This window comes from Panthera leo, chromosome D3 (genome assembly GCF_018350215.1).
Source record: "Panthera leo isolate Ple1 chromosome D3, P.leo_Ple1_pat1.1, whole genome shotgun sequence".
In the NCBI taxonomy this organism is placed as follows: domain Eukaryota; kingdom Metazoa; phylum Chordata; class Mammalia; order Carnivora; family Felidae; genus Panthera; species Panthera leo.
This window is the reverse complement of record NC_056690.1, coordinates 20,252,374-20,272,551: the sequence shown is the minus strand read 5'-3', so window position 1 is coordinate 20,272,551 and position 20,178 is coordinate 20,252,374. Positions and strand designations below refer to the sequence as shown.

The window sequence follows — 20,178 nt, the reverse complement described above, 5'->3', positions numbered from 1 at the left end:
ACTAAAGCCACATCTTTTCCATTAGGTTTTCATCTATTTTCTCAACTACTATTTCAATCCATAATTTCTCTGCAATAAGCACGAATGTATGAAAACATACTCATGATTGTACCCGCATCTTCCCATTAACAGTGTCATTGAGTTTAAATAATTCTTGCTGAACTGAATTTTGTATAAAATCACCCACATTCATTTTGAGGTAGCAGTTGTCCAAGTGGTGACAGACACATGAAATCTGCGACGAGGTCCCCGACAGAGCACCCGCAGCTGTCACTCCTTCCCTCCTGGAGCTTCCTGCAGGTTTGCCCTTCGTGCTCTGAGGTCAGGGCCACACTCGGGCTCCTGCAGACTTGGGTCTGTGTGCTGGGGGGACAGATCCTAGGAGGGAATCACTAACCACAGTGTGTGGAGAACTGTTGTTTCGCGGAGGTGGAAGTAGTGACAGACGACGAAGATGGTCAGTGTGTAACCCCCCTAGGAAGGCACACGAGGGCGTCTACCCACAACCTGGAGAAAAGGGCTCCCTGTCTCCTCAGTGCTGAGGGAACTTCTGGGAAAGGATAACTTTGAAACCAGAAAGGAAACAAGCAGAGGAAAGAAATCAGCCTCCTGCACAGAACTGGCCAGGTGCCAATGTGGACCCATCACTGTTCTGGCCCTGATCCTCATCTGTGTGGTTGTACAAGAGTCACCACCTTAGTCCTGCCCCATCAACAGCCAAGGGAGCCGTGGACACGCTCACTATGTGGAGCCTGAGTAGAACACAGTGTGTCCTGAGGTGATGGGAAGTCACACAGGGGGACACCTGGCCTGGCCTGAAGGAATGGGACAGTGGACACAGCAGTGAGGAGGCAGGAACTCTCTCTGATGGGCTCTAGTCACCATGTCACATAATGTTGTGTCCAGGCCTGGACACCAGGGGGCACATATCACTTGTTTCTGAGGAGTCACAGATGACCAGAGCTGGGACCTGCCACCTGCTATTGCTTGTGCCCTCTGCTCAGGGCTCACAACTGTGACCTCACCACCCTCTTACCCAACAGAGCCCCTCCCCTTCCCTCCACCCTGACATCCTCAGGCAGAGGGACCTGACCCCGTGCCATTGAAATGTCGAAGAGCTGAGGGTCTCATTTGCATGGATGGGCCCTCCCTCTCTCAGAGGATGAAAAGGAGAAGGAACAGATTACGGGATGTCTGCTCAGCTGTTCAGCCACAGAAGGCAGGATCAGTGATGATCTCGACCATGGCCTGGTCCCCTCTCCTCCTCACCCTTCTCATTCACTGCACAGGTGACTAGATGTGGGGACAAGGGAAGCGGTCCTGGGATAACATGTGTGACCTGATTCTTCATCACCTTCTCTTTGTCTCTCCCCTTCCAGGGTCCTGGGCCCAGTCTGTGCTGACTCAGCCGCCCTCAGTGTCTGGGGCCCTGGGCCAGACGGTCACCATCTCCTGCGCTGGAAGTGCCAACATCGGTATTGCTGGTGTGAACTGGTACCAGCAGCTTCCAGGAAAGGCCCCTAAACTCCTCATCTATGATAGTAGCGATCGACCCTCAGGGGTCCCTGACAGATTTTCTGGCTCCTCGTCTGGCAACACAGGCTCCTTGACCATCACTGGGCTCCAGGCTGAGGACGAGGCTGATTATTACTGCCAGTCTGTTGACATTACTCAAGGTGCTGACACAGTGTTCCAGGCCTGTGGGGAAGTGAGACAAAAACCTGCTGTCCTCTCAGCAATGGGACTTCCCATCTATCCCTGACTTTTTGGCCATCTGAGCTGCTGCTTTTTTTATATAAACTGGGGTCTGAGACCCACCTCAAGGAATTTTGTCTACAGTCTTTCCACATTCTCTGAAATTTCTCCTTGAAGCCTCTCATTAGGAGCAACATATTGTGTGATTTTCTCAAACTGGGCACAAATTCCTGCATTCCAGGGGCAGGCTGTCCTGAGGACAGGGTCCATGACAGGTCATGGCAGACACAGGGACACAATATTCAGCTCTGTCTGAGTCAGGACACATCAGGCGTGTCCAATATGTGTCCTGATAATAACAGTTCCCATAAATTGTCCCTAAATCCTCATCTATTATGATGGTTAGATCCTCTGGGGACCCTGATTCATTTTTTGACTCCGTGTCTGGAAACTCTCACTCTGAGATCATCACAAGGCTGAGGTCTGAGGATAAGGCTGCTCCTCCCTGCCCCCTCACCCCCGCTGTGACAGCATCTTGGGCTCACACAGAGTCCCAGGCCCATGAGAACTGAAAGCAGAACCCCTTTCTCATCTTCAGGGAGGGCGAGGCCCCAGCAGCTTACCAGGCTCAGCCTGTGGCTTCTGCTTCTGATGCTCCTGCTACTGCCACCATGGGCCCTGGTGCACGCAGCAGCACCACCTGGGAGTGAGGGCTCCTCCTTCCCTTCTGTCCCCGATGTCACTCACAGCAGCCCCTTCCTAGACAAAGGGTCTCAAAGGACACAAGGAAGCTCATCTTGCCCATCAGGTTGAGACACGAGGTTTCTTTGCACCGAAGTTCACGGACTGGGGGTTGTAGGTCCAGTGTTCTCAACTCCCACCTGACCTCTGACGAATCCAGGGTCTCCATCCTTGGTCATTTACCCATTTCTAGAAGTTTCCAGACCTATTTAATCCTCTTATTAGTCTTCAATAAGAATGCCTGTACTTTTTTTGCTCTTTGGGATGATTTCTTCTCTCACTGAAGCATAAGCCCTGGATTACCTATAGCTGAAACATATATTTCAGTCATTTGAAATGAGTCCCTGTCCATTCCCATCAATGCTGAGACCCAACCAGTGACTTTTCTTCTTCACTTTCATTGTATAATACTTGCAGAAAGATGTTGCATAATAATGGTGTTTAGCTCAGATTAGTCTTTTCATCTTATAGAAATGTCCTCCCGTCCCCACCCCATTAGCTAATTTTCTGGTTGTGGGACTGAGTCTGATGTGTGGGTAGAGAGTGTGTTATCACATTATAAAATCTCTGTCTGCTTCCCTTTTATGTGGTTTTTATTAGAGCTTTGCTTTCAGGTGGAGTGGACCAAGATGGTGGAGCAGCATGGAAGTTCTAGGCTTCTTTCATCCCTAAAATGCAGCTAGATCAGCACCAAACCATTATTTCTAGCACACCTAGAAAATTGCTCTGAGGATTAACACAACAATCTGCATAACTTGAGCCACAGAACTTGGAAGGTACTTGGCACGGAGAGGTGAACTGGGGGAGAGAGAAGCCACAGAGGGTAGGGAATGGTATTTGGGGACAGAGGACAGAGAAAGGAAGGAACATACAGGAAAAGCACTCCCCGCAAAAGTAGTTGGAGAGAAAGAGTGGAAGCACCCATAAGTGCCTGAATAAGAAAGGGAGAAAGCAGAAAGCAGAAAGGAAAGGGTTTTAGTATCATTATGACTCTATTACCAGGGCAGGACAGCACTGGAAACACTGCAGCGCAATACCTGGCGGCGTGCTGGTGGGAAGACCAAATTCCCAAGGACAGGCAGTGAGGTCTGAGGAATCGACAGGCCACATGGGAGAAGCAGTTTCCCTGGTACCCTGCTAGGAGGGCATTTGGTAGAGGTTGTACGGACTCCCCACAGGCAAAGCTCCCAGCGGACCTCGGAGAACACAATTGCTGGTATTGGAACAGAAACGCCAGGGTGAGGCGAAACCTGACGTGGGTAGTGTGTTGTTATTGCGTTGAAATGTTACCACTACACGATCGCACAAACTTATTCTGTGGCAGGCTGGCATCCAGCCACACCTCTGAGTCTCTACAGCTGCATGATAGCAGGAACTTTCCTGGGGGCAAGCCGGCATCTGGCCATGGCCTAGGGAGACCATCCGTGAAAGAGTTGGAGTGGGTCCAGGTGGCAGGGCCCTCAGAAGTGAAGGGTTTAGAAATACAGCCCCATATGACATAAAATTTGGGAGGGAGGTGCTGCCTGGCAGGCTGATGTCTTGGACAGGGACACTATAGAAGTGGGGAATGGAAGGACCCCAGAGACCTAGGAGGGGTGCTTGATTGCCAGTCAGATAAAGCACAAAGTTCTGATCTAGAGACTGGAAAGTTAGGTGACGCCATTTTAACCTCTCCCATGCATCAACACACATCCCGCACACCGTGCCACACCAATCCACTTCAGTAAGTTAAGTAGCACCACCTAGTGGAGAATGGAGCCATGACACCAAGCCCCGACCAACTGCACCAACCAAGCCCTAGAAGAACACCACAAGTCTCTCCCACTCCTTAGGGTATGGACTATAAAGTGCTTCATAGTTTGACTTGTAGGGGAAACTGGATGTAATTTCATTCAGATTTCATTCTGTTTGCTGGTCCATCTATTCATTTCTTTGTTTTGTGTTTTCTTTTTTTTTTCTCTTCTTTCTTATTCTTGGATACAGAAAGAGAAAAAATTATTTTTTACTTTCCACTTTCATATAATTTTTTAAATTTTTTGACTATAATTTTTGGAAATTTATTTTTTATTCTATTTTACCTTCTTCAACTCATTTTATTCTGTTTTATTGTATACATTTTCTTAATTTTTAAACATTATTTTTTTTTCTTTTCTTTCCATTCCCTTTTTTCTCTGTTCAATCAAGCTTCTTTCAACAACAAGAACAAAGCATACCTAGGATCTAGCTTCTTTTATTTGATTTTTTTGTTTCTTTTTAATCTTTTTAATTTTTATTTTTTATTTTATTAATTCTTTTTCTTCCTCCAAAATGACAAAACAAAGGAATTCATGCTAAAAGAAAGAATAGGAAGAAATGACAGCCAGAGACCTGATCAACACAGATATCAGTAAGATGTCTTAACTAGAATTTAGAATCATGATAATAAGAATATTAACTGGAGTTGAAAAAAAAGAATAGAATCCCTTTCTGTGGAGATAAAAGAAATAAAATCTAGTCAGGACGAAATTAAAAACGCTATAACTAAGCTGCAATCTCGAATTGATGTCATGGCTGCAAGGATGGATGAAGCAGAAAAGCAAATTAGTGATATAGAAGATACAATTATGGAGAATAAGGAAGCAGAAAAAAGGAGAGAAACTAAGGCAAAAGAGCACAATATAAGAATTAGAGAACTCAGTGACTCACTAAAAAGGAATAACATCCAAATCATAGGAGTCCCAGAAGATAAAAAGAGAGAAAAACAAGTAGAAAGTTCATGCAAGCAAATCATAATGGAAAATGTTCCTAACCTGGGGAAAGACACAAACATCAAAATCTAAGAAGCACAGAGAACTCCCATTAGATTTAACAAAAACCAACTATCAATAGGCATAACATAGTCAAATTCACCAAATAGACAAGGAAAGAATTATGAAAACAGCAAGGGAAAAAAAGTCCTTAACCTATAAGGTAAGACATATCAGGTTCACAGCAGACCTATCCACAGAAACTTAGCAGGCCAGAAAAGAGTCGCAGGACATATTCAATGTGCTGAATTGGAAAAATATGCAAGAAATAAAGAAGTTCCCAGACAAACAAAAACTAAAGGAGTTTGTGACCACTAAACCAGCCTGCAAGAAACTTTAAGAGGGAGTCTCTGAGAGAAGAAAAGACAAAACAAAACAAAAAAGGCCAAAAGCAACAAAGAGTAGAAAGGACCAGAGAACACCACCAGAAACTCCAATTCTACGGGCAACACAATGGCACTAAATTCATATCTTTCAGTACTCACTCTAAATGTCAAAGTTCTAAACATTCCGATCAAAAGACATAGGATAACAGAATGGATAAGAAGAGAAGATCCATCTATATGCTGTTTACAAGAGACCCATTTTAGAACTAAAGACACCTTCAGGTTCAAAGCAAGGGGATGGAGAACCATCTATCATGCTAATAGTCACCAAAAGAAAGCCAGAGTAACCATACTTATATCAGACAATCTAGATTGTAAAATAAGGACTGTAAAAAGAGATGAAGAAGGGCATTATATTAAAAATAAGGGGTCTATCCACAAGATCTAAGAATTGTAAACATTTATATCCCCAATGTGTAGATACCCAAATATACAAATCAATTAATCACAAACATACAGAACCTCATTGATAATAATACCATAAGAGTAGGGGACTTCAATACCCCACTAAACAGCAATGAACAGATCATCTAAACAGAAAATCAACAAGAAAACAATGACTTTGAGTTATACACTGGACCAGATGGACTTAACAGATATATTCAGAACATTTCATCCTAAAGCAGAAGAATACACATTCTTCTCGAGTGCACATGGAATATTCTCCAGAATAGATCACATACTGGGTCACAAATCAGCCACCAGCAAGTTCAAAAAGACAGAGATCATACCATGCTTATTTTCAGACCACAATGCTATGAAACTCGAAATCAAACACACGAAAAAATTTGGAAAGACAATGAATACCTGGAAATTATAGAACACCCTACTAAAAAATGAATGGGTTAACCAAGAAGTTAAATAGGAAATTAAAAAGTACATGGAAGCCAATGAAAATGATAATCTGACAGCCCAAAACCTCTAGCATGCAGCAAAAGCAGTCATAAGAGGGAAGTATATAGCAATCCAGGCCTTCCTAAAGAAGGAAGAAAGGTCTCAGATACACAACCTAACCTTACACCTTAAGGAGCTGGAAAAAGAACAGTAAATAAAACCCAAAACCAGCAGAAGACATGAAATAATAAAGATTAGAGCAGAAATCAATGCTATGGAAATCAAAAAAATAGTAGACCAGATCAATAAAAACAGGAGCTGGTTCTTTAAAATTATTAACAGAATTGATAAACCCCTAGCCAGTTTGATCAAAACGAAAAAGGAAAGGACCCAAATAAATAAAATCAGAAATGAAGGAGAAGTCACCAACAACACTGTAGAAATACAAAAAAAAAAAAAAAAAAAAAAGAAGAAGAAGAAGAATATTATGAGCAATTGTATGTCAACAACTGGGCAATCTGGAAGAAATGGAAAAATTCCTAGAAACATATAAACTACCAAAACTGAAACAGGAAGAAATAGATTATTTGAACAGACCCATAACCAGTAAAGAAATTGAATTAGTAATAAAGAACCTCCCAAAAAACAAGACTCCAGGGCTGGATGGCTTTCCAGGAAAATTCTACCAAACAGTTAAAGAAGAGGTAACTCCTGTTCTTTTGAAGCTGTACTAAAAAATAGAAATGGAAGAAAAACTTCAAAATTCATTCCATGAGGCCAGAATTACCTTGATTCCAAAACCAGACAAAGACTCCACTAAAAAGGAGAACTATAGTCCAATTTCCCTGATGAAAATGGATGCAAAAATTCTCAACAAGATACTAACCAACCAATCCAACAATGCTTTAAAAGAATTATTCATCACAATCAAGTGGTATTTATACCTAACATGCAGGACTGATTCAATATATGCAAATCAATCAATGTTATACATCACATTAATAAAAGAAAGGACAAGAACCACATGATCCTCTCAATAGATGCAGAGAAAGCATTTGACAAAATGCAGCATCCTTTCTTGATAAAAACCCTCAAGAAAGTAAGGATAGAAGGATAATACCTCAATATCATAAAAGCCAAATATGGAAGACCCACCGCTAATATCATCCTCAATGGGGAAAAACTGAGAGCTTCCCCCCTAAGGTCAGGAACACGACAGAGGTGTCCACTCTCACCACTGTTGTTTAACATAGTATTGGAAGTCCTAGCCTCAGCAATCAGACAACACAAAGACACAAAAGGCATCCAAATATGCAGGGAGGAAGTCAACCTTTCACTCTTCACAGATGACATGACACTCTATATGGAAAATCCAAAATATTCCCCCAAAAAACTGCTAGAACGGATCCATGAATTCAGCAAAGTTGCTGGATATAAAATCAATGCGCAAAAATCGGTTGCATTTCTATACACCAATAATGAACAACAGAAAGAGAAGTCAAAGTATAAAACTCATTTACACCTGCACCAAAACCCATAAAATACCTAGGAATAAACCTAACCAAAGAGGTGAAAATCTACACACTGAAAACTATAGAAAGCTTATGAAAGAAATTGAAGAAGACGCAAAAAAATTGAAAAATATCCCATGCTCATGTATTGGAAGAACAAATATTGCTAAAATGTCAATACTACCCAAAGCAATCTACATATTCAATGAGATCTCTATCAAAATAACACCAGCATTCTTCACAGAGCTAGAACGAACAAATCCTAAAAATTGTGAGGAACTAGAAAAGACCCTGAAGAGCCAAAACAATCCTGAAAAAGAAAATCAAAGCTGGAGGCATCATAATTTCAGACCTCAAGATGTGTTACAGAGCTGTAATCATCAAGACAGTATGGTACTGGCACAAAAACAGACATTCAGATCAATGGAACAGAATAGACAACCCACAAATGGACCCACAAACGTATGGCCAATTAATCTTTGACAAAGTAGGAAAAAATATCCAATGGAATAGACAGTCTCTTCAGCAAATCATGTTGGGAAAACTGGACAATGGCATGCAGAAGAATGAACCTGGACGACTTTCTCACATCATACACAAAAATAAACTCAAAATGGATGAAAGACCTAAACATAAGACAGGAGGCCTTCAAAATCCTAGAGGAAGTAGCAGACAAAAACCTCTTTGACCTCCACTGCAGCAACATCTTACTCAATATGTCTCCAGAGGCAAGGGAAACAAAAGCAAAAATGAACTATTGGGACTTCATCAAGATGAAAAGCTTCTGCACAGCAAAGGAATCAATCAACAAAACTAAAAGGCAACCTACGAATGGGAAAAGATATTTGCAAATGACATAAAAGATAAAGTGTTAGTATCAAAAATCTATAAAGAACTTGTCAAACTCAACACCCAAAAAGCAAATAATCCAGTGAAGAAATGACATGAATAGACACTTTTCCAAAGAAGACATCCAGATGGCCAACCGACACATGAAAAAAATGTTTAACATGACTCATCATCAGGGAAATACAAGTCAAAATCACAATGAGCTACCACCTCACACCTGTCATAATGGCTAAAATAAAAACTCAGGCAAAGACAGATGTTGGTGAGGATGGGAAGAAAGAGGAACACTTTTGCATTGCTGGTGGGAATGCAAACAGGTGTAGCCACTCTGGAAAACAGTATGGAGGTTCCTCAAAAAATTAGAAATAGAACTACGCTACGACCCAGCAATTGCAATACTATGTATTTATCCAAAGGGTACAGGGGTGCTGTTTTGAAGGGGCACATGCACCCCAATGTTTATAGAAGCACTATTGACAATAGCCAAAGTAAGGAAAGAGCCCAAATGTCTATCAACAGATGAATGGATTAAGATGTGGTACATATATACAATGAAGTATTCCTCAGCAATCAAAAAGAATGAAATCTTGCCATTTGCAATAATGTGGATGGAACTAGAGGGTATTATGCTGAGCAAAATTAGTTAGTCAGAGAAAGACAAATATCATATGACTTCACTCATGTGCGGAATTTAAGATACAAAATAGATGAACAGAAGGGAAAGGAAGTAAAAATAATATAAAAACAGGGAGGGGGACAAAACATAAGGGACTCTTATAATACAGAGAATAAACTGAGGGTTGCTGGAGTGGTTGTTATTGGGGGGATGGGCTAAATGGGCAAGGGGGCATTAAGGAGGACACTTGGGTTGAGCTATGGGTGTTATGTGTAGGAGATGAATCACTGGATTCTACTCCTGAAATCATTATTGCATTATATGCCAACTAACTTGGATGAAAATTTTAAAAAATAAATAAAATAATTTTTAAAAACTTTGCTTTCAATTATGCAAATGACTTTTCACAGTCCAGAGAGATCACATGATTTTCATCTGTTGATTTACTAATTTGTTGTCTTACCTTAGAGGAATCACCCATATGTAATCCCACTCCATATTTGCAAAACTCACATGTGGTCATAGTATGACTATTTTAGTCTGACAAGGGTATCCCACTATTGATATTTTATTTAGAATGTTTATGTCAATATTTCATAATATTCCACAATTTTCCTTTTTCTGTATTTTATGTGCCAAGTGTTTGTATCACTGTATATTTCTTTCCATAAGAATTTAAGTTTTCCATTGTTTTTTGATGATTTATATATATATATATATATATATATATATATATATATATATGCTTCATATATGTTATGCTTATATGCATATATATATATATATGCTTCATATATATATATATATATATATATATATATACGAAGCAAGCAAATGAAATTATGATCTCTGAAGATTGCTAGTGGTTTTTTGTGAAGTTAATCACATCTTATGCCTTTTTGTGGAAAAGTTCCTAATAAATTATCTATTCTTTTTCTAAGGAAATTGGTCTGCTTTTACTTTTGGAAATTTGTTTATTTTTTAAATGAAACCATTTTTATTTCCTAGTAAAGTATGATTTTATTTATTATTAAGAGAGGTTAAGAGTATTATTTTTTTTCATTTTTGATTTTTGTCCTGTGTCATTTCTCCTTTGCATATTTGTGTATTATCCACTTTCATGTAAAGGTTAGTAAGTGGATTGTTCTATTTTCTTATCAAAATCCTGATTGTCGGAGCGCCTGGGTGGCTCAATCGGTTAAGTGTCTGACTTCGGCTCAGGTCATGATCTCAGAGCTCGTGAGTTCGAGCCCCTCATCAGCCTCTGTCCTGACCACTCAGAGCCTGGAGCCTGCTTCAGATTCTGTGTCTCTGTCTCTCTCTGCCCCTCCCCTTCTCTTCTCTCTCTCTCTCAAAAATAAGTAAGCATTTAAAAATGCATCTTCGGGGCGCCTGGGTGGCGCAGTCGGTTAAGCGTCCGACTTCAGCCAGGTCACGATCTCGCGGTCCGTGAGTTCGAGCCCTGCGTCAGGCTCTGGGCTGATGGCTCGGAGCCTGGAACCTGTTTCCGATTCTGTGTCTCCCTCTCTCTCTGCCCCTCCCCCGTTCATGCTCTGTCTCTCTCTGTCCCAAAAATAAATAAAAAACGTTGAAAAAAAAATTTTTTTTAAAAAAATAAAAAAAAAATAAAAATGCATCTTCAAAAGACTAAATAAAAACCTGATTTGGGGGAGGAGGAGTTAGGATGGCAGAGCAGCATGGAGACCCTGAGCTTGCCATATCCCTGAAATGCAGCTACATCAGCACCAAGCTATTTTGAACACTTAGGAAATTGATCTGAGGGTTAAGGCAACAATCTGTGCAACTTGAGCCACAGAACTGTACAGGTATGCGATGCAGAGCGGTCATCTGGGGGAGAGAAAATCTGCAGAGGGTACGGAGCCATTTTCGCTGAGGGAAGACAGAAAGAGAAAGAGAAGGAGGTGGGGGGAGTGCAGTGCATCAGGATCGTGCAAGAAAAGCAGTCCCCCCGCAAAAGTAGCTGGAGACAAAGAAAAAGGGAAAAAACACTTGCAGGGGCTGAACAAAACAGTCTGTTCCCCAAAACCATTGATGGGGAGAAAGGAGAGGTTTTCAGTGCCACCAGGATTCTATCAATAGTGGAGCACAGAGTCTGAAGTTTTCAGAGCTCAGTGCACGGTGGTGTCCTCAGGACTGGAACTGTGACCTCCTCCCTTTGCCTCCTCTTGCACCTGGACCCCAAACAGGTCAAAGCTGAGGTGTCTCAGGGAATGAGAGCCTTGTAAACCTGCAGGTCCTTGCAGGCACAGAGACAACTACCTCTGCCCCAAGCTGCATGCCTGGGAGGGAAGACTCCGTGGGAGACTCACACATCTTAGCCCTCAGCACCTCTGGGGGACACAGTGAAGTCCTCAGACCCTGGAGTAGCCATGGAACCATCGCCATCATGCTCAATCATCAGTTCCTCCTGCTGCCGTGACCTAGACCCTGTCCTTGCCCCCATTATACTTCCAGTCTGACACATGTGGACATTCCATATATATTTGCTTAAAGAATGAATGAGTGAGTGATTGAATGGATGAATGAATGATGAAGACAAAGCTCTCACGTAGGCAGTTGCTGTAACAACTGCATTCTTCCTATAGGGGAGGAAAGGCATTCCTGCAGCCTTGATTGTCTGTGACATTTCTACACCTCTCCACACTTCACATCATGGTTTCAATGTGACACAGGGACAGCAGACCCATCACCTGCCCTCCACCTGCTCTCCCACCTGACCTCACCTGTGACATTCGGGGCACCCCTATCTCTGTAGTATCACGATCCATCCACCTGACACTCTGGACCATCCCTCCCTCTCCCATAGTCCAGGGTCCAGTCAGTCATCTCCCTATGCCCTATCCGTGGACTTGTGCCATTTCTCCCTTCCCTGTTTCCTCTGCTGCCATCTTCCTCCAGCTGCCCCTCTGCCCAGTGTCCCCTTCCAGGTATCCCTGTCTCCAGTTCTGTCCTGGAACTTCCCTCAGAGCTATATCTCTAATAAGCAGCACTGATGACAGGCATAGCTGGTATTAAAAGTCTCCCAGCACAGGGAGTGGAGGTCACAGGATGGCGCCGTAGTGGTCCCTGCCCTGCCCAGGTCCTATTCTATCCCCACACCTGCAGCAGCCGCATCAGGGTTTGCTGAGTCCTGTCTGTCCTGCTCCAGAAAGGCCTCACATTCCCACAATGTGTGTCCTCCTCAGTGAAGGTGTGTGTCCCCTAAGTGAGCTCCTGTCCACACTCTGCCCCCAGAGTCAGCCCACCTCCTCTGAGCCCCTCCCGGGGACAGATCCCCTCTGTTCTCTGTTCCCTGTGTCTTGTCCTCAGCTCCACAGCAGTTCACAGGCTTTCCCGGGTCAGGACTGCCTGTGTCCTTCCCCTTGACTCCCATCCACAGAGGATGCGTTATCAGGGACAGCACACCAGCGTGGCATCTCTGCCCTTTCCTGGAAGGCCACTCTCATTTGATGGGAACACAAGCATCAGGGAAGCAGGAGAAAAAGAGATTTGAGCACAAAGGGAACGAAGGAGGGGTTCTCGTGGAGACCAGTCGGGGGCGATGTGAGACCATGTCTGGGGGTTTCTGTAGGACAGGGGTCCCAGCTGACAGGAGGCCTCAGGGCCTGGCCCTGGCTTCCTAAGGGGACTGAACAGGCATGCCCTCTCTGAGCCTGGCTGAGTCCCCTGTACATGGACCTGTGTGTGGTCTCAACAATTGCTTCCTCCAGGCCCAGTCATGGGGAAAACTGGAACATCAGATAGGCTCCCTGTCCAAAGGCTCCAGACCCTGCGTGTGCATACAAGGAGAGGCAGGGATGGGTCACATGTGCATGAGAAGCCCCACCTGTGTGAGTTCCATGGGGAGGGGATAAAAGAAGCCAGAGGCAGCCCAGCCCCAGCTCTGTGGCCTAAGAAGAGGCTGTGTCACCATGGTCTGGACCCCTGTCCTCCTCGTGCTCCACTGTCACTGCATAAGTAGAGACAGCCCTCAGGGCCTCAGGGAAGCCCCCTAGCCTGAGACAAATGCCTTTGGCTCGGGTTCCAAACAGCTGCAAATTGTCCCTTCTCTGCATTCTGATATGCCGGTGTTTGCAGATTCTCTGCCCCAGCCACCCTCCCTCTCGGAATCCCTGGAATCATCACCAGACTCACCTGCACACTGAACCAATGACATCAGTGTTGGCGGCTGTGGCACATACTGTTAACAGGAATATTACCATTAGCTGGATATTACCTTAACACCGAAATTTTCCATATTTTTAATATAAACAAACACTAACAAAAAGAATACTTCTTGGAAAATTGGATGCAGATAAAAAATAAATGTTTTTATTTCATTTTTTATCTTATATCTAACATTGACATAAAGGGTAAAAATTATCAAAGAATATTGCTATGGCCAATACTACTTAATATTTCTCTTCAATTTCTTACTAATACAAAACGAATCTAACTAAAATGAGAAGTAAAGTGTAATGAGAAGGAGTCGAGTTTTTTTTTTAATTTTATTTATTTATTCTGAGGGGGGAGGGGCAGACATTGAGGGAGAGAGAGAATCCCAAGCAGGTTCCACACTGTCAGCTCCGAACCTGATCCAGGAACTGTGAGATCATGACCTGAGCTGAAATCAAGGGTCAGATGCTTAACTGACTGAGCAAACCAGGGACCCCAGGGTTTTTATTTGAGAGAAGAAATATATTACATAGTGAGTTCAGGGTACTTTAAAAATATTTTACTGATAAAATAATTCAGTAAAACCATTAGAAATGTATAAAATAAAACTTGTATTACTTATTTTAATCATTTTAAAGAAGAATTATACTTCTTCATAAATTAAAGATAATGAAAGTGATTCTAATGGTATTACCAAAAAGGTAAACGTGCCAAGTAAACATCTTGAGACATGTGCAATCTGTTTTAAAAAATAATTGCAAACTCCCTGAAAAATATGAAAGCAAATTGGAAAAATAAATTGAACATTTTTTTTGGTCTTGAATGAGAAAACCAGCTGAGTACATCAACAGTTAGTAGGTGATGCCATATAACTTACTTTCTACTTTCTGTTTTCCAGTGTGGAGTCTGAATGGAAGATATTTTCTAACTACAAAGAAATTGAGGAAAATCTGACTATGTATTGCAGACAGGGAAAGACATAACAATGGATTACAGAAAGGAATGTGAGAAATGAAAGGTCATGGAGTGTCTGAACTAGGGACACCCTGGAGGGAGTTTCATAAATCCATAGTGGGAGCCGTCAGCGTGGCGTGTGCACCTGCAGCCACAGTCAGCTGGCAGATTTAGGGGGAGAAGAAGCATCCTGGTGGATTCCGTGGGCGTGGGGAGGGGGCTAGTGAGGTGAGGAGACTAATCCTTGGTGGGTGATGAGGGATGGAGTATGGGGATAATGGTGACCCATGACTTGATGTAAGTGAGGAGGGACAAGGGGTATAAGGAAGTGAAGAAATCAGCAGGGAAAGGGAAAGAGAAAATGCAGTTTCTTTCCTATTCCAAAAACCCTCCCACTCACCTTCACCCTGGACAGGAGGGGGTGCTATCTCTCCCCCCTGCCTCCTGCCTGGTCACCTTGACACCAAGGTGTCAAGAAAAAAATTGGTTGTGATAATAGTTGAACTATTAAAAACTAGATGACAGCAGGGCTCCCTTAGCCTTTCAGGGGGTGTGATTCTCTTCCAGAGACTTCCTGCAAACGTCAGAATACATAATCATTTTTCTTATGCCCCAGAATCTCTTTCTTAAGAACTATCTGGACAGTAGATCCCCCATGGAAACATTCTCCTCTTGTCCCTTATATCACAGGCTTTAGCCCATCTCTGTCTCCTACTCAATCCCAGGAGACACCTGTGGATAGATTTTTATGGAGAACCATCTCTCACAGTGTGAGGAAGCCACAAGAAGAACTGAGGGCCAGTTGGCCTCATTTTTGGTCACACAGAAACACACACACACACACACACACACACACACACACACACTCATAGACACACAAGGATCTTCCCTCTCTCTGAGTGTCTACTATTTTTGATTCTTCAGTTTCTAGGCCTCTTTGTCCCTCCAGAAGTCAGGGACAACCTATGCTCACCCAGCCATCCTCAGGATCTCAGTAACCGGGAGGCAGAATCCCCATTAGCAGAAAACCCCAGGAATAGTGAGTGTAACTGGGGTCCTGTCACCAGGTAGCCAGGATGTGCTCTAAACACCAGCTCTCCCGGGACAAGGCCGATATCAGGAAACCTATAGCAGGTCTCTGTCCCCATGGGAAGCTCAGTCCACAACCATCTCTGGACTCCAATCTGCACCTGAGGGGCTGTGTGGTACATTGATTCCGAGAGCAGCAGCCTGAATGCTGCTGTCATGAGGCCAAGGCCATAGGGAAGTGACACACAATCTCCCCCTGCTGTCAGGGCTGGGCTGATACTCCCTCAGCGACACCTCCAGACAGGGTGGACTTTTACAGCAAACTCTACTGTTCCAACCCAGAGCCACAAGGCTTGTGACCTCAGGGACACAGTCCCCCTTATCTCCACCTCTCCACCACTCACATGTGGGTTCTTTGAATGACCTGGAACTTCTGGGTCCAGGTGGCCTTGGGTAACAAAAATTCATTCTTTTAGTCATGGGTGGATGAATGAGTACTTGCTCTGTCCTGAATATGCTGGACACAAGGCACAGGGATACAACTTTGCACACCCCAGAGACAATTCTGACCCCAAATAGTTTTGTCCTGGAACCTCTCTCAGTGTTTAATAATTCCATCACCGAGATGGCTCTGAGATTCAAAGGAACAGGCCCCTTATAGGGTTTCACTGGATACCATGTTGGGCTTTCCATCCTGCTAAATCAGACCCATGATAATAAAACTCATGACTAAAAAAAAAATAAGAAGAAATGAATAAAAAATCAAACTACTTTAGTAAAATTTTATAGACTCCTATTCACCTGAAAACAGAAGGCATTCCTATTCCATTGTTTTTCCATCCTTGATTTTAACCACAATCTCCATCCATATTCTCTCTGGAGTAAGCACAGACCTGGGAAAAATACACTAATGATTTTACCTGCATCTTCTCAATGACATCAGCATCGAAATTAAATCAATCTTAATGAGATGAATTTTATGTAAAAGGACACACCCATTTATATGCAGGTTTGGCTAAGTGGTGACTAATACATAATCTCTGTCACCGGATCCTTGTCAGAGCATCTGCAATTGTTATTCATTTTCTCCTAGAACTTCCTACAGGTTTGTTCTTTGTGCTCTGAGGTCAGTGCCACACACAGCCTCACATGGCAGGGCTCCTGCAGACTGTCTGTGCGCTGGGAGAACAGATCCTAGGAGGGAATCACTGCCCACAATGTATGCAGAACTGTTGTTTTAAGCAGGTGGAAATCATAATGGATTACAAAGATGTTCAGTGAGTAACCCCTCTATGCATGGGCACTAGGACTTCTATGCACAACCTGGAGAGAATCTCTCCCCATCTCCTCAGTGCTGCAGGAACCTCAGAGGAAGGAAATCCTGGAAACCAGGGAGGAATCACATAAGAGGAAAGATGCAGTGACCTGCACAAAAGAGGCCATGTGTCCATGGGGACCTGTCAGTGCTTTGGACTTGAACCTGATCTAAGAAGAGTTTGTGTAGAGACACTCCATCAGGCCAGACCCATGAATAGCCAAGAGAGACATGGACAGACTCACCCTGAAGAATCTGAGTAGAGCATAGAGTCTGCCTTCAGGTGATGGGAAGACATATAAGGGGACACTTGACTTGGTCCTAATGCAGGAACCAGTGGACAGAGCAGTGAGGAGGCAAGAGCTATCTCTGATGAGCTCTGGTCACCATGTCACACAATGGTGTGTCTGTGTCTGGACATTAGGGGGAGCTCAAGGCCAGTTTCAGAGGAGTCAGGGGTGATCAGAGCTGGGACCTGGCACCTGGCACTGCCTGTGCTTTCTGCTCAGGGCTCACAGCTGTGACCTCACTGATGGCCCAGGGACCTGACCACGCCCAGTGAGGGATCTAGAGCTCAGGTTCTCATTTGCATGGATGGGCCCTCCCTCTCTCCAAGGATCAAGAGGGGAAGGGAGACATTAGGGGAGGTCTGCTCAGCTGTGGGCCTGCAGAAGGAAGGAAGGATCCGCGATAACCTCCACCATGGCCTGGTCTCCTCTCCTCCTCATCCTCCTCGCTCACTGCACAGGTGACTGATGTGGGGACAGGGGAAAGGGACACACTTTCCTGGGAGGACAAAATGGGCCCTGCTTCTTCCTCCTGTCTCTATACCAGCATCACCTTCTCTGTGTCTCTCCCCCTTTACAGTGTCCTGGGCCCAGTCTAGGTTGACTCAGCCGCCCTCAGTGTCTGGTTCTCTGGGCCAGAGGGTCACCATCTCCTGCGCTGGAAGCAGCTCTAATATTGGTGGTTATGGTGTGAACTGGCACCAACAATTCCCAGGAATGGCCCCCAAAACCATCATCTATAGTAATAACAATCGACCCTCCGGGGTCCCAGATCGATTCTCCGGCTCCAGGTCTGGCAACACAGGCACCCTGACCATCACTGGGCTCCAGGCTGAGGACGAGGCCGATTATTACTGCTCATCGTGGGGCAGCAGTGGCAGTGCTCGCACAGTGGTCCAGGCCTGTGGGGAAGTGAGACAAAAACCTGCTTTCTCATCTGTAAAGAGAGGGAACAGACCAGCAGTCGCCTGCTCAGCTAGGCCTGTGATGCTCCTTATTCTTTTGCTGATACTCTGGGCCCAGGTCCATCCAGCGACACCTCGTGTGACTGAGGCTCTTCCTGTCCCTTCTGTTCTCAAATTCACTCTGAGCAGACCATTCTCCCTTCTGTTCTCAAATTCACTCTGAGCAGACCATTCTTAGACAAAGACTCTTCATGAAACAGATGTTTTTGTTTTGTTTTTTGTTTTCTGGGGTATTTTGCTTCTAGGCTGGATCATATTATTTTTTTCTTTTTTTTTTTTAAATAAATGAAACATTTTATTTTGCCTCTGAACTTATCATGGGACCTCAGTTACACCCATGCTCTTCTTGAAGAAAAAGTCAGTCTTGTTTGCATATGATATTTTACCCAATTGGTTATAAATGGTGCTGGTTAGTTTTTGTCTTAGTTCCTGATTTGAGAAATAGATGCCAACTTAAAATTACAAAATTATAAAAATAAACCCAAAAAATTTTGTCCATAGGAAAAAAACTGCATGTGAACGTCTATAGCAGTTTCATTCCTAAACACTAAAAATTGAAAGCAACCAGAAATCTGCACATGGATGTTTTTTCCAGGTTTATCTCTAATCACTCAAACCTGGAACCAACTAAGATGCCACCAAATAGGTGGTACGTTTATAAAATGGGATATGACTCACAGGACGATTAGAGTTATAGCACATACTGGAAAGGGCAAAACTCTCGAGAGTATAAACATTTGTGGTTTCTGGGGGACTGAAAGTAGAAAAAAAGTTGATCATATGAAGAGAGGAAAATGTTTCCCAGCAATACAATCATTCTATATGATAGTATAATGACACTGAAATGACACTATGGCATTGCCAGAACTCATTGAAAACTGTATAGCCACATGACAGAACCTTAGAGTGCACATGCAAAAAACTAATTTAAGAGAGTTGGGGCCCATGATGGAATGCAGAATGTGACAATTCTATTGACTTCCAAGACAAATGCGTGAACCCACCTCAGTGCAGGGGTTGGGAGAAAGCTGCTGAGCTGTGTGACTTTGAAAATGGGTGGAGCCTCTACATGTAAAGATGTAAGAAACTGCATGCAAGTTCTGAACTCTAGTAGATGAGGTGGTATCCCATGGGGGAACAGGTAGATTATTTTGAATTGGCTGCACTATGTACTGGAACGGAACAAGCAAGTAAATGGTGGTGGTGGTGGGGCAAGATTGCTCACTTTAGGAATGGAAAGTCACAGCTATAACCAAGGGAAGAGACTTAAGTGAAGTGTGTGGTCATGGATTAGAGCTGGAGACGGCAGTTTGGAATCTTGTGTAATATGGAAATAGTCACCAATATGTGCACATTGTTGGGTTAGTGTACTCATATATATGCCTTTGCCATCTGAACAAGACTGGAAGAAATGATGCCTCATAGCCATGAGATGCATTTTCCCACATACTGCTTTCTAATACTGTTCTCCAGGGAAGAGATGTAGGCTTCTTTGGAGAAGTGCTTAATTCCTAGTCAGGAATTACACAGGATGAGCATAGAGTACACTGTAGTGTCAGAAAGTGAAGAATCCTTCAAAACAAACACAAGCACATCAATGCACACCCACCACATACATGCAAGTGTGTGTGCGTGTGTGCGCACCCACCCCCCCCCCCACACACACACACACAATGACAGGGTGTGTCAAGGACCTCATGAGCCAAATTAAAGGGCTCCCATTGGGCAAAACTGGAAAGATTTGAGCAACCAAATAAATGTAATAGTATGGGGTTAAAACTCAAAGTCTAAAATATCTGTCCATGATCCATATTGTTAACTGATTGTATAAATGAATAAATGGAAGGAGAAGAGACATATTCCCATGCAGATATTTCAAGGAACAAGTGTAAATACTTGGCCCTGAAGGATGTCAGGCATAATCCCCACTCAGTAACTATGGACAAAGGTACAAAAAAGAAGGAGAGTCTAAGAAAGTTTCACAGTAAGAGAAGCTTAAGGAAACATCATGACTAAATATCACAAAGAATCCTT

At 43.4% G+C, this 20,178-nt stretch overlaps 2 protein-coding genes and 1 gene segment (V, D, J or C); all 3 read left to right on the top strand.

The window, feature by feature from the left end:
• Window positions 1-20,178, top strand: part of LOC122203332 (immunoglobulin lambda-1 light chain-like) — a 614,033-nt gene that overhangs the window by 69,997 nt on the left and 523,858 nt on the right. The gene's annotated exons all lie outside the window — the stretch shown is intronic.
• Window positions 1-20,178, top strand: part of LOC122203331 — an 803,799-nt gene that overhangs the window by 300,980 nt on the left and 482,641 nt on the right.
• Window positions 1-20,178, top strand: part of LOC122203328 (immunoglobulin lambda-1 light chain-like) — an 814,466-nt gene that overhangs the window by 334,855 nt on the left and 459,433 nt on the right. Inside the window, exons 1-2 of one of the 3 annotated variants that reach the window (XM_042910041.1) lie at window positions 1,096-1,289; window positions 1,380-1,683. The exons of the other annotated variants lie outside the window; for them this stretch is intronic. Coding sequence (XP_042765975.1) covers window positions 1,136-1,289; window positions 1,380-1,683 — 458 coding nt within the window. The 5' untranslated portion in view covers window positions 1,096-1,135. Of the gene's footprint in view, window positions 1-1,095; window positions 1,290-1,379; window positions 1,684-20,178 lie in introns of those variants that run through there. 3 annotated transcript variants of the gene reach the window in all.